General features: G+C 49.5%; 2 protein-coding genes across 3 annotated transcripts in view; one reads left to right on the top strand and one right to left on the bottom strand.

Moving 5' to 3' along the window:
• The window catches only part of ankfn1a (ankyrin repeat and fibronectin type III domain containing 1a), a 104,968-nt gene that overhangs the window by 17,159 nt on the left and 74,521 nt on the right, over positions 1-13,288 (bottom strand). For both annotated transcript variants that reach the window (XM_026177781.2, XM_080305768.1), the window contains exons 10-14: positions 5,586-5,780; positions 5,022-5,135; positions 4,582-4,679; positions 2,584-2,674; positions 1,043-1,150 (exon numbers count right to left, since the gene is read on the bottom strand). In XM_026177781.2, coding sequence (XP_026033566.2) covers positions 1,043-1,150; positions 2,584-2,674; positions 4,582-4,679; positions 5,022-5,135; positions 5,586-5,780 — 606 coding nt within the window. The remainder of the gene's footprint in view (positions 1-1,042; positions 1,151-2,583; positions 2,675-4,581; positions 4,680-5,021; positions 5,136-5,585; positions 5,781-13,288) is intronic.
• Positions 10,010-13,288, top strand: part of LOC113027936 (G2/M phase-specific E3 ubiquitin-protein ligase-like) — a 21,313-nt gene continuing 18,034 nt past the window's right edge. The window contains exon 1 of the mRNA XM_080305257.1: positions 10,010-10,149. Within this exon, the coding sequence (XP_080161383.1) occupies positions 10,010-10,149 (140 nt within the window). The remainder of the gene's footprint in view (positions 10,150-13,288) is intronic.

Raw genomic sequence — 13,288 nt, 5'->3', positions numbered from 1 at the left:
TCAGATGGTGTCACGTCCCTGCGTCTGCCCGGTCGGGACACATGGTTTTGTTGCCTCTCTCTCTCTCTCCTGTCTCCGCCCTGTCTGGGCGGAGCTCACTGTGGGCTCCCGCCTCTGGCCCACGCACCTGCAAACAATCCCTCACCTGCGGCTCGGTATCCTGCTTCTCCACTATTTAAACGGTGGCTCAGAGCGTTTCGTGGCTGGATGCTTGCACGCCTCACGTCAGCGTCGCTGTAACCTCGTCCTGGTTCTGATCTCTTCGCCTGTTTATTCCCTGGACCCGTCCTGGTTTCTCTTGCCTGGATTCCCGAGTGTTTGGCAGCGTGGACGAAGCGCGGTGTGTGGATCGATGATCCAGTGTCCCTCTGCCCTCCCTCCCGTGGATCTCTGAAACCCCGACTCCCCCTCTTTGTACAAAGCTCTGCGTCTGTGAATAAACAGTTTTTCCTGGGTCCGCTCAGACAGGCGTGAGAGCGTCAGTAAAAATGAATCTGCGTTGTGATCGAAGAGCATGTTTGTGTCTGCAGACTGTGTCTCCACACATGTGTCTCTGCAGATATTACAGCAATAAAAAAAAAAGAAAAGGTAAATGGCCTGTATTTATATAGTGCTTTACTCGTCCCTAAGGACCCCAAAGCGCTTTACATATCCAGTCATCCACACATTCACACACTGGTGATGGCAGCTACGTTGTAGCCACAGCCACCCTGGGGCGCACTGACAGAGGCGAGGCTGCCGAACACTGGCGCCACCGGGCCCTCTGACCACCACCAGTAGGCAACGGGTGAAGCGTCTCGCCCAAGGACACAACGACCGAGACTGTCCGAGCCGGGGCTCGAACCGGCAACCTTCCGATTACAAGACGAACTCCCAACTCTTGAGCCACGATCGCCCTTCATCAGTGGGATTCAAACTCCCACTGATGTCAGAAACGCCTTTTTAACACAGTTGTGTTAAAAGTTACATCTAAAGGATTAAAACGTAACAAAAAATGTTTATTGTGGTGAAGGCCATCCGCCACGAGCCCGCCGACACTCACCTCCACAGCAGTAGTGCGTGTGAGTCGCTCGGACCTGCTGCAGGAGACGCTCCATGGCCTCGATGTGGCCCCGCCTCCTGGGTTCCCGGCCATCGCTCTCCCGCCAATCTGGACAAGGCACCACAGGACAAATGAAGGAACTGAGTGAATCTGCGAGAGCTCCAGTCACCTCAAACGTAAGCATTGTAACGTGCGTCGGCGTGGACTCAGGTGCAGCTACCTGCTGTTTTCATGTGCAGACTCAGACAGCTGGACAACTTTGAAATGACGTTTACAGAAAAAATAAAGTCTAACGTGTGAGCAGAGACAGGAGAACAAGAACGGCTCCGAAAATGTGTTTGTGTGTGAGATGCTACAGAATGAACTAATGGATGTCAAGCATCTTTAGAGGTGTAGTCGTGCTTTCACTCTGTTTAAAACAAACACCCACACACTTTCTGTCCTCTGCTTCTGACATATGCGCGCACACACACACACACACACACACACACACACACACACACACACACACACACACACACACACACACACACACACACAGCTCAAGGCTGAAGCTCCAATGTGCAGGAAAAGAGAAAGCGAGTCGTGACAGAGCGATGAAATTGATTTTCCCGACCCGAGGACGTCAGAACAGGATGTTCACACGATTCACAGCGGACGCACACTTCAGTCACGACCACAGGAACAAACCCTGCAGGTTCACACCGCACGAACTTCCTGTTTTATGTGACAACATTCGGACTCATGTATTTGTGCTTTGTCACACGTCACGTCATCCCGGCTCTGCTGACGGCTGATCCTCGGCTTCGTTCGGGTTTTCCTTGATCCCTGCGGGTTGTCCCAGGCCTCTGACTGTGTGTAAGGCAGGTCAAAGTTCAGCCGAAGAGTCCGCGTGGCCCTGTGAGCGTCTCTGAGGTCACCAACAACATCACATTGTCTGCTAACAATCTCCTTGTTCTTCCATCGTTGGGATTTTGAATCTCATGTCTTTAAGCTCATCCAGTCACAAACTCTCCAAAAATGTAACAAATGAGCGAGTGAGTAGTTTATCAGTTTCAACCGATCTCACCTTTAACTGGTCTAGAAGGAAACCAAAGCTAGCCTCCTACACGTATATCAGCATCTAGTTACTCCCTGGAGAAAGTAATCTGTTACTGTTGTTTGTGGGAGGAGCTAGAAGTCATTCTAAACCCACAGGTGGCGAAATATCTGCAGCCTCACATGAAACATGCCCTCCACCTGAGCGTCATATCCAACCCGAGAACATGCGGCACGACCTCGCCTGTCGTCAGCTTGTGTTTCACTCGCTCATTTGTGGTTTTTCTGCAACTGCAACAAACCAATTTACCCCACCAAGTCAATCTGCTCTCTGCAGGCCTGTAACAGTGGCTCTGTAACATTTACACGATGCATTATTCAGCAGAGGAATATAAAACCAGGCTGAAACAGCTGCTGCACAAAGAGGTTAAACTCCAGAGTCACAGAGAAGCTGCGAGCTGCTGAGATGGTGAGGTTAATGGAAAAATATGGAGAGAACTTACTGGATGGAGCAGCAGATGGAGGGAGGGAGGAGGCGGGCGGACCCCAGCCCTTCATGTTATAAGCCGACACTCGAACGTAGTAGAGCCGACCCTGAAAAGTAGAAACCCATCTGTTAGAGTGAAGAGGCGAGTTTGGAGGAAAGAAATCACTTCTGGTGAAAATAACTGCATCAACAAAAGTATGTGGACACTTCCACTGTTGGAACTGCAGCAGTGTGTCCACATACTTTTGTCTTTTTATCCTGCCTCCTGTTATTAATGTGTCAGGACGGGACTGAGCTGTTTCTGGCTTTTTATCCCTCAGATGTCGGTTAATGTGATGACTCCCACTGAGTGCTGTGAAAGCGTCTGCACAGCTTTTTCACCAACTCATTTGTCTGCTTATTCATGCATTTAAAGCTGGAACATTTCCGACGTGCACGTATGAAAAAGTTTTCTAAAGGTTTGAAGAGGTTTCTTTATTTTCTCTGGCAGCCTGTCCTTGGAAAAAAACCAACAAAACGCTCTGACAGTCATTTTTACTGTTTTATATCATCAGGACACTTTGTGGAAATAAACCTTTGCTGCTGTAAAAGTTCGTGAAAGCATAAGTGCTTTAACATTTGAGGAAAGTTTCCTTTCAAATGTCACTCTGCTGCTTGGTTCAATTTGGGTTTTAATTGGAGCCCCTCGAGCCTGTGTGCTCCGCCCCCTTCTGTTCATCCACACAGACAGCAGCTCAGAGGAGGTCTGCAGAAAAAACCAGCACTGCCATCATCATCATCAACAGCCGACTGCTCGCCTTCAGCCAACGTAACGAGGACACGTCTCCACGCTGGAAACATCAGAACGTCTCCACAGAAAACAGTCGACTCCACCTGAGCAACACGAACAACACGTTTACTTTCAGGCTCGCACTGAATCAGCTGACCTCATCCAATCAGAGCAGGGTGCAGCTTTTTCACCGACAGCGGCCTCGATCCCTGAAACCGAACGACGGAGCCTCCGTTACATCAAACTAATGACTTTAACCCAATATCACTCAGGTTTCTTTAAACTCGGCCCCACCCTCAGCAGGCCCCACCCTCAGCAGGCCCCACCCCTCAGAGGTTGTCATACCTCTTTGCAGCCAGTTTCATGCTAGCAACCAGCAGAGGAACATATATTTCCTGGGTGTGCAGGCCTGTGAGACTGGTCTCTACGTGCACAGACCACCAGGCCGACGTTTGTGCCCACCAATAAACGTTAAAAATCTTTTTTCCCAGGAATTCAAACGTCCTGCTGTCGCTGCTGTGTCTGTCTAAATAAATGTTTTTAACGCCATGTGCTGAGATATTATCAGCTATCATTAGCTCCCTACCTTCACTTTGCTCCCTGGCTACAAAAACACCACCTGCACCTGTGCTGTGTTCCGGTCACAGCTCCTCGCAGCTTCAGGCTTTCTTCCACCTACACAAACAGGCCCCCCGTGGCCCCCCCATGTGTGTGCCCTGCAGGTCTAATCCTTCCAGGACAGCTGAGTACTTAAAGGCCTCCGAGCTCCTCGTGCGGCTCGGCCCCGACTCGATGAATTCAGTATGTAAATGAGAGCTGTGACGTTCGAGGCCCAAGAGCCTCGCCGGCTCATTATTCGCCCTCGCAGCGTCTCCGGCCCTTTCAGCCTGCTCTCTAGTTCAGGGCCGCCGTGGAAGTTTGTGAAAGCCGTTCGCTGATCTAAATGGCAAACAGCAGCTGTGGTTCGGTGTGTGCAGCACAGCGAAAACAAGTCTGCATCACAGACGCCGATCAGCCAACGCACAACGCAGGGACCGCGCAATGACATCACCGAGGTCCGAAATCACGCGCCTGCTGCAAACGAACACATGCATCACAGCGAGCGGACAAACGTGCAAACGACAGACCGACCTGAGCGACAGCAGCTTCGTCGTGACAGAAACTCTATTCAATCCTTTTTCTGAAACTGTGAACTAAAGCCAGCTGCAGACAGGTGGATGTGCGGAGGAGGGATGCTCTTGTTACCGTGGTGAGGCTGCTGATGGTGCACTTGAGGCTCTGCAGGTTATCCAACACCATCTCTCCGGCGAGCAGCGAGAAGTCCTTCAGGCAGCTCCATTCCACTGCGAACACATCGACAGACGCAACGTTAGCCTTCTCATCCCTGCCTCTGAGCACCACTTCCTGGTCCTCCGTGTAACCACGACAACCTGAGGCATCATCTGAGAATAAATCTGGGGTTTAAATCCAGAAGCTTTAGAGTTTAACCGTGAAGTAAACCTGTAAATTAACGCAGAACAACCTTGTTAATTTATCGTTTTAAATGTGGTTTTGCAGACCCAACATGAAGTCTTCAGTCGAAGCTTCACCTCGAACATCGAAACCTAAATGATGGCCTCACCTTTGACCTTTTAGTCTCTCAGACAGGACCAGGCCTGTGTGCGTGCATGCACATGTGTGTTCACCTCTGTACTTGGTCACCACAGTGGAGTTGAGACACTGCGGTTCCTGGAAGGTGACGGTCAGAGTGCTGCTACTGCTCACGCTCAGTCGAACCATGGACGGGGCCTCCGGGGCACCTGAGCAGGGGCACAGAGAGGAGGGTGAAACGTGTGTGTGTGGACCGTGGCTCTGACTGTTTTCCAGGTAACTATGGCAACATGTGATTGACTTCCTGTTTCCTGCCTGACGTCTTCAGCAGGTGTGATTAGTCGCTGTGTGAAGCCTGCAGAAGGACCTCAGTCGAATCACCCTGACGTTGCTCTAATGAGACCGTGAGTTCACCGCGCACGTCGTTCACGTCTCGATCGCAACCTTTCTGTTTTATAGCTGGTTGTGTAAATCCCGCCCCCTCTGAGCTCTGGGTGTAGCAGCTCTAATGTTGACAGGAACACCTCCAGCTGAACGTGTACTGCGCTCCGAATCTGCTGCAAAGGTCACGCGTGTCCCCATCAGGCTGTCTGAGCTGCCACACACACAGGAAGCGACGGCAGGAAATACACACTAAGGAGGGCGGCGTGCGGACTCACGTGCGTGCTGGAAGCCCGTCCTCATGCGTTTGTACAGCTTGCACCTCCACTCCCACGCCCTCAGCTGTTTGTCTTTGTGGCAGGCCTCCAGCGAGAGGCCGTCCCTCTGAGCCTGAGCCGCCAGGTCGACCGCCCGCCGCTCCGCCTCCAGCACCAGAGAGTTCAGGTGAGCCTCGCGACTCTCCACGCTCACGACTGCAGGAGAAACACAGCAGCTGGTTACAGACAGCAAACTGCAGGAGGAGCTTTCTGCTTCTTCACATTTTACCTGTGCTTCACACAAACCTCCACCCGCTGCACCCATTGTCACAGTTCACAGCCAGTGTCGCACTAACTGCTGAACGATCTGCGAGCGTTTGATTAAAGCTCAGACGAGCGTGTTTGGCTTTCTCGCTCGGTGGGCTGAATGTGGCGTCGTGTCTCCTGTTAGTGGAAGAAAAGCAGCTTGTGGAGGAGTTGGAGTTCGTCTCTGTCAAGGCCACGGCTCACTCGTCTTCAGAGGCAGACAAAAGGAGATGCAGCAGAGAAAACCAAACACGGAAACGTGTTCTGAGCGAGCGCAGAGGGACCAAAGGTGCAGGGCGGCAGAAAGACGGGAGAAAGGAAAGAAAACTTTCTCTGATCGATCGTCAGGTCTGTTATTAAAGCATCTGTGCTGCATGTTTGTGCTTCGGTGTGTGAGCGGCTACATGCCGTGTGTTTCAGCTGCCTCTTATTTAGCACCAAGGACGAAATCAGTCGTATAAAAATAACTTCAGCTGATGGAGCTGACAATGAAACAAAGCTCTGGGGAAGCAACTGGAGAGTCCATCACAGGGCGGGGTTTTCAACGGGCTGTGCAAAAGTCTTGAGCCACATTTTGCACAAATGATTCATAGGTCAGAGTTCAGAGGCTTAACAAACAAAAGCATTCTTCTGAAAATGAAACACTAAACACGAGAGGAAAAGCAGCAACGTCTGAAGAAAACCTCTGAGATCTTAGGATGAGACGCTTTTCTGTCCGAGCTCCTTAGACTACGATGAGCTGGATGACTGAGAACCTTCACAAACAACTGTGAAAGAAAGCTTCAGATCTGCTGCTCGCGAGTCTGTCTCCTTGGAAGCAAAATACACAGAAATGAGGGGTGGCTCAAGATTTTTGCACTATAACTATAAAACCAGTGAAAATCAGGTCCTAATGAAACCAGTTGGGTTTGAGCTGTAAAGTCCAGGATCTGGTTCTAGAGCCCACAGAGGAGCCCGAGGATGCATCAGCATCATCATCATCAGAAACAACGACTGGCATGTTTTTAGAAGACGAGCGTCATGTGTGGACTGTGGAGCCTCTGAGGATGGAAACATTTCTTTTTCATGCTCTGACTGATGTTTCCCCTCCGCCCGAGTGAAGAGTGGCAGCAGAGCAGTGGTATGAAGTCTGACGGGCGCATTCATCACCAGCACAGCTCTGTGTGTGTTCCTCCACGTTTGTCACGGTGAAACGCTCCGCGAGCTGCCAGCCCGCCCAAACACCGCCGCTTTACTGCGACGCCACTCGCTGCCGTCCAGTTCTCAGTCACGGACCGTGACAGCAGCATAAACAAGCAATCAGCAGCAAACAAGAACACCCTCACACACACACACACACTCACTGTGTGTCTCAGTCTAACCTGCTGCATGCAGAGATGTTATGAAAGCGAGTAAAAATGAGCCGTGAGGAGAGATTTCAGCTGCTGTCGACATGTTCTGAAGTCTGCACAACAAACCAGCTCATCCGAAAAATAAAGCCGAGGATGATTTACGCTTCAAGACCTGAGCACAGAATTATGTGACGCTTTCAGCTCCTGAAACTGTGCTTCACACTCTGATAGGACAGGCTGATGAGAGCAAAGAGCATGAAGTCCAGCTGTCAGAGTGTAACGTCCATCATCAGTGTCCACGTGAAAGCCCACGAGTATTCACACTACAGCCCACGAGCCACAAACGGACTTCAAAGATGTCTGACAGCAATGACTCTGCAACAAAGTCAATGATTCGATACGCAGAGTCCAAAACTGATGAGCGACACCACAACAGCTGAATGAGTTTGTGGCTGTTTAACATTGAGATAGAGATGCAACGATACCAATTTTTTCAAATACGATACCGATACTTGGATCTGAGTACTTGCCGATACAGAGTACAAAAACCGATACTTCTACCACACACACACACACACACACACACACACACACACACACACACACACACACACACACAAATGCAATGAATTGAAAGACAGGTTTTATTTTATTCTCTGCCGATAAAAAATAAAATCTTAATAAAAATGACCACAAAAAAATTTCAAGTGAAAAATAAGCACTTCTGTTAAATTATTGCAGAGTCTCCACATTGTAATTTAAAAACCACTGAACTATTGGCACTGTCTCGAGCTTTCAGAATAATAAATAAACACTTCTGTTTGGAATAAAATAAATACAAATTAGGTTTGAGAATAAAATAAACTTTTAAATTATTGCAGAGTGTCCATATTGTAAACAAACAAACAAACAAAATAACGAAAGTATTTGGCACTGACGAACTCCTCATCTGCCAGTGGATCATCAGTCCACTGTGACGTTAAACCGAGGACTGACATCGCGCACATACTGCTTGTCTTTACCTCTTCAGAAAGTTTTGGCACCATTATCTCCCTGATGTGTGGGCGGCTGGGAATTTCATATTGTGACTCGAGTACGCTGAGAAGACAGTGCAATCCTATGTTTTCCACGACTGGCATTGGCTGGTCATCCAGAGCGATAAAATGAGTCAGAGTCTCTGTTATTTTACCTGCCCGTGGATTTTCTCTTGACATTTTTCATCACTTTTCCAAAACCTGAGTTAAAGTTGTTGCGGTCCACACTGCTGACATTTTGTTTAGCCTAGCTACAGCAGCCTCCAGTTTCTCTTTTTTATCTGGAGCCGCCAGTCTCACTCGCCTAACCCTGTGCCTGTTTAGCGCGGGATGTCCCCTTAGTGGCTAATCTAAAAAACTACAACAGAAATGACATGCCACCCTCTGATTAAAGAAATAAGTTAGTATCGGTTCATGGTATCTGTTAACTTTTACGAGTATGAGTACACACACATTTTACAGTATCGGTCCCGATACCCGATACCAGTATCGGTGCATCCCTACATTGAGATCAATTAAAGTGGAACAGAGCACAACAATAACAAGGAGTGTGAGTTTGTTCTGTGTGTATGAACAGTGGTGCACCACAGGGCTCCATGCTGGGACATCTGCTGTTTAACATTTCTTGCAGCACGTTAACACAACACGTTAACGTCAGCTTCTATGCTGACAACTCTCTCACTTCACTGAGTTACTGGTTCTGTCACTAGTAGCTATAACAAACCAGTTACTACCGATGGTAACCAGAAAACCCAGGAATGTCATGTTCTTCAGCAGGATGACGCTACACTTGCTATAAAACCTGCAAACTGAAACATTCGTGTTTAAATCCTGTGTTTAAATCTGCGAGAGTAGATCACTGTGATGTAGATCATGTCCTCTGTTCCTGTAAATATATGAGAGGTTTTCTAGAACAATCTCACAGACTCCAGTAAACAAACTGTAGAAAACGCTGACCTTCAGCAGCAGAGCAACAAAGAGTCATGACTTACTTCTTAAGACGCTTTGGTTAAAAACACCACGAACTGTGTTTTTAGTGCCAACAATGCTCGCTGATGATGAGCGGTCTAATCTCCTGGTCCTGACGGTGTAGAGTGGCAAAGGTCTTCACCACCATCTTCAACCTCTCACTGGTACAGTCTGTCGTACCGTCCTGCCTGTGAGCAGCCACCATCGTTCCAGGGCCCAAGAACACGGTGAGCTGCTTGAATGACCATCGTCCACGTGCTTTAACAGCCATAATTACCAAATGTTTTGAGCAGCTCATCATGTCGCACATTAAAGCTGCCATCCCTGCAGACCTCGATCCACACCAGTTTACATTCAGGGCAAACAGGTGGACAGAGGACGCCATACTTACAGCTCTTCGCAAAGCCCTCACCTGGGCAGTAGTAACCCCTGTGTAAGAATGCTGTTTGTGGACCAGCTCTGCCTTCAACACAGTTCAACCCCACAGACTGGTTAATAAACTAAGCAACTCATGACTCAGCAGCTCACTGTGCAGCTGGATACTGGACTTCCTGAGCAACAGACCCCAGAACATCAGGATGGGAGAGCACACCTCTACCCTCATTCTGAATGTGGGCGTCCCACAGGGGTGTGTCCTCAGTCCCCTCTTATACTCACTTTTCTCCCATAGCTGTTCACCAATCCACACCAGTAACACCTTTATAAAATTTGCTGATGACAGCACCGTCATAGGACTGATCGACAACAGCGATGATTCAGCTACAGAGAGGAGGTTCAGCATCTGAACACAGCCGAGACCAAGGAGATGGTAATCGACTTCAGGAGAACAAAGCGATCTGAGCACTCCACCCTCTACATTGATGGAGGAGGCAGAAAGGGTAGAAAGCTTTCCTCGGAGTCCACATCTCGGCCGACCTCACCTGGTCCACAAACATCTCCCACCAGGTAGGGAAAGCACAACAATGGCTGTACTTCCTCAGGAAACTGCATCAGGCCCAGTTACCCCAGAGTCTGCTAGTAAACTTTTACCGTTCCACCATCGAGCCTTCTGACCTCCTGCTGCACACTCTGGTCCAACTGCTGCACCACGGAGGACAAGAGGAAACTGCAGCGGGTGGTGAGGGCAGCAGAGCGGGCAATCGGCACCTCACTGACCCCCCTCAGAGACATCTACAGGGAGTGCAGAATTATTAGGCAAGTTGTATTTTTGAGGAATAATGTTATTATTGAACAACAACCATGTTCTCAATGAACACAAAAAACTCATTAATATCAAAGCTGAATGTTTTTGGAAGTAGTTTTTAGTTTGTTTTTAGTTTTAGCTATTTTAGGGGGATATCTGTGTGTGCAGGTGACTATTACTGTGCATAATTATTAGGCAACTTAACAAAAAACAAATATATACCCATTTCAATTATTTATTTTTACCAGTGAAACCAATATAACATCTCCACATTCACAAATATACATTTCTGACATTCAAAAACAAAACAAAAACAAATCAGCGACCAATATAGCCACCTTTCTTTGCAAGGACACTCAAAAGCCTGCCATCCATGGATTCTGTCAGTGTTTTGATCTGTTCACCATCAACATTGCGTGCAGCAGCAACCACAGCCTCCCAGACACTGTTCAGAGAGGTGTACTGTTTTCCCTCCTTGTAAATCTCACATTTGATGATGGACCACAGGTTCTCAATGGGGTTCAGATCAGGTGAACAAGGAGGCCATGTCATTAGTTTTTCTTCTTTTATACCCTTTCTTGCCAGCCACGCTGTGGAGTACTTGGACGCGTGTGATGGAGCATTGTCCTGCATGAAAATCATGTTTTTCTTGAAGGATGCTGACTTCTTCCTGTACCACTGCTTGAAGAAGGTGTCTTCCAGAAACTGACAGTAGGACTGGGAGTTGAGCTTGACTCCATCCTCAACCCGAAAAGGCCCCACAAGCTCATCTTTGATGATACCAGCCCAAACCAGTACTCCACCTCCACCTTGCTGGCGTCTGAGTGGGACTGGAGCTCTCTGCCCTTTACCAATCCAGCCACGGGCCCATCCATCTGGCCCATCAAGACTCACTCTCATTTCATCAGTCCATAAAACCTTAGAAAAACCAGTCTTGAGATATTTCTTGGCCCAGTCTTGACGTTTCAGCTTGTGTGTCTTGTTCAGTGGTGGTCGTCTTTCAGCCTTTCTTACCTTGGCCATGTCTCTGAGTATTGCACACCTTGTGCTTTTGGGCACTCCAGTGATGTTGCAGCTCTGAAATATGGCCAAACTGGTGGCAAGTGGCATCTTGGCAGCTGCACGCTTGACTTTTCTCAGTTCATGGGCAGTTATTTGGCGCCTTGGTTTTTCCACACGCTTCTTGCGACCCTGTTGACTATTTTGAATGAAACGCTTGATTGTTCGATGATCACGCTTCAGAAGCTTTGCAATTTTGAGACTGCTGCATCCCTCTGCAAGATATCTCACTATTTTTGACTTTTCTGAGCCTGTCAAGTTCTTCTTTTGACCCATTTTGCCAAAGCAAAGGACGTTGCCTAATAATTATGCACACCTGATATAGGGTGTTGATGTCATTAGACCACACCCCTTCTCATTACAGAGATGCACATTATCTAATATGCTTAATTGGTAGTAGGCTTTTGAGCCTATACATCTTGGAGTAACACAACATGCATGAAGAGGATGATGTGGCAGCTTAGATAATGTCACTTCAGAAAAGAATATCGCCCATATGGTTTTCACTGCCCTATGCATAGCCAAGAAAACTGTCCTCATGAACTGGAAAAATAAAAATAATCTTAATTCTAACCAATATAGAAATTATCTATTAGATTACATTAGTCTTGATACAGCCTCTGCCACCACATCAGATCAATTGCTCTGGGCTCCTTTGATCAGCTCCATCACCTAGTGGGGGTGGGGGGTCATAGTTTGGTCCCGCCTTCACTGTTGTGATTGGTGTGGGGGTAGGGACAGGCTTAGGGCGTCGGGGGGTTCCCTGGAGGCATCTTCCTTGGGGGGCTCAACCCGGGGTAGCGGTCATGTCCGGTTGGGGGCTCTTTTGGCTCTCGGGTGACTGTTTCCTCGTGGCTGCGTGCAGCGGGGCTAGGGGAGGGTCTGTGCTGACGGACGTGGGTTACTGACCTGGTAGCCTGTCTGCCCCTGGGTGGGTCCGGGATGGGCGTGAGGTTCTGGGGGCGCTCCGTCTCTGGGCAGGGGCCCTGGCCGGACCTCGGGGCCTTGGGTCCTGGTTTGTGTGTTGCCGGGGTTGTGGGCGGGTGGGTGCATGGGGGCCCATCCCTGGCGCAGGGTGCCGCCGGTGCGTCGAGCCACCTGGGGGGCTCTTCAACTGGTGGGGGAGATTGTCACATCTTGCAGGAGCTTTCCTCTCCTCAGGAACTCTCTGCAGGAGGGGGAGATACAGGAGAGGTGGAGGAAGATCTCAGCCTGGGTGTTTATTGTCTTATGTAGTCTGGAAGATGAGTGGATGGTGGGGTGGGTGCAGTTTTCTCTGTGGTGGGGTTGGGTGGACTGTCCTGGGCTCTGTGGGGCCGGGGGGCGCTGCTGCACTGGGCCCGGTCTGGATGGGCCTGGGCCCCCTTTCCCTGGTGGGTCGCGGAGTATGGGGGTGCCTACTGGGGTCAGCGGGGGAGCTGGCCCCAGGGAGGGGTCACTTGCCCCTCCCTTCCTTCCCTCCCCATCTCCAGCTGCCTCCCTCTTCCCGCTCCACCACAACCACCCACACATGCAGGACCTTGGAGTAGGGGTGTGTCACCAGGGTGCAGAGGAGGCCACCCCCCCCCTGTCCCCTTCTGGCTGCCTCTGCCTCAATTTTATCCCACAACTTAGACATTCACATTATTCACACTCTCATTACACATACATATAGGATCTTGGGGGTGGGCACGATACACGGAGTCCAAAGTACCATCAGGGTGTACACCTCACCCCTGGCGTCGTTGCCCACCTCTCAATGTTAAATACACGTAGACATTGAGGGCCAGCAGGAGGGACCATGCGCTTACCTGCTGCTCTCTGGCAGGTAGCTCCAAGCCCTCCTGGGTTTTAAATGCACCT

Source organism: Astatotilapia calliptera, chromosome 8 (genome assembly GCF_964374335.1).
Source record: "Astatotilapia calliptera chromosome 8, fAstCal68.1, whole genome shotgun sequence".
Taxonomy (NCBI): Eukaryota; Metazoa; Chordata; class Actinopteri; order Cichliformes; family Cichlidae; genus Astatotilapia; species Astatotilapia calliptera.
The sequence above is the reverse complement of the archived record's forward strand: the minus strand, read 5'-3'. Positions and strand labels throughout refer to the sequence as shown.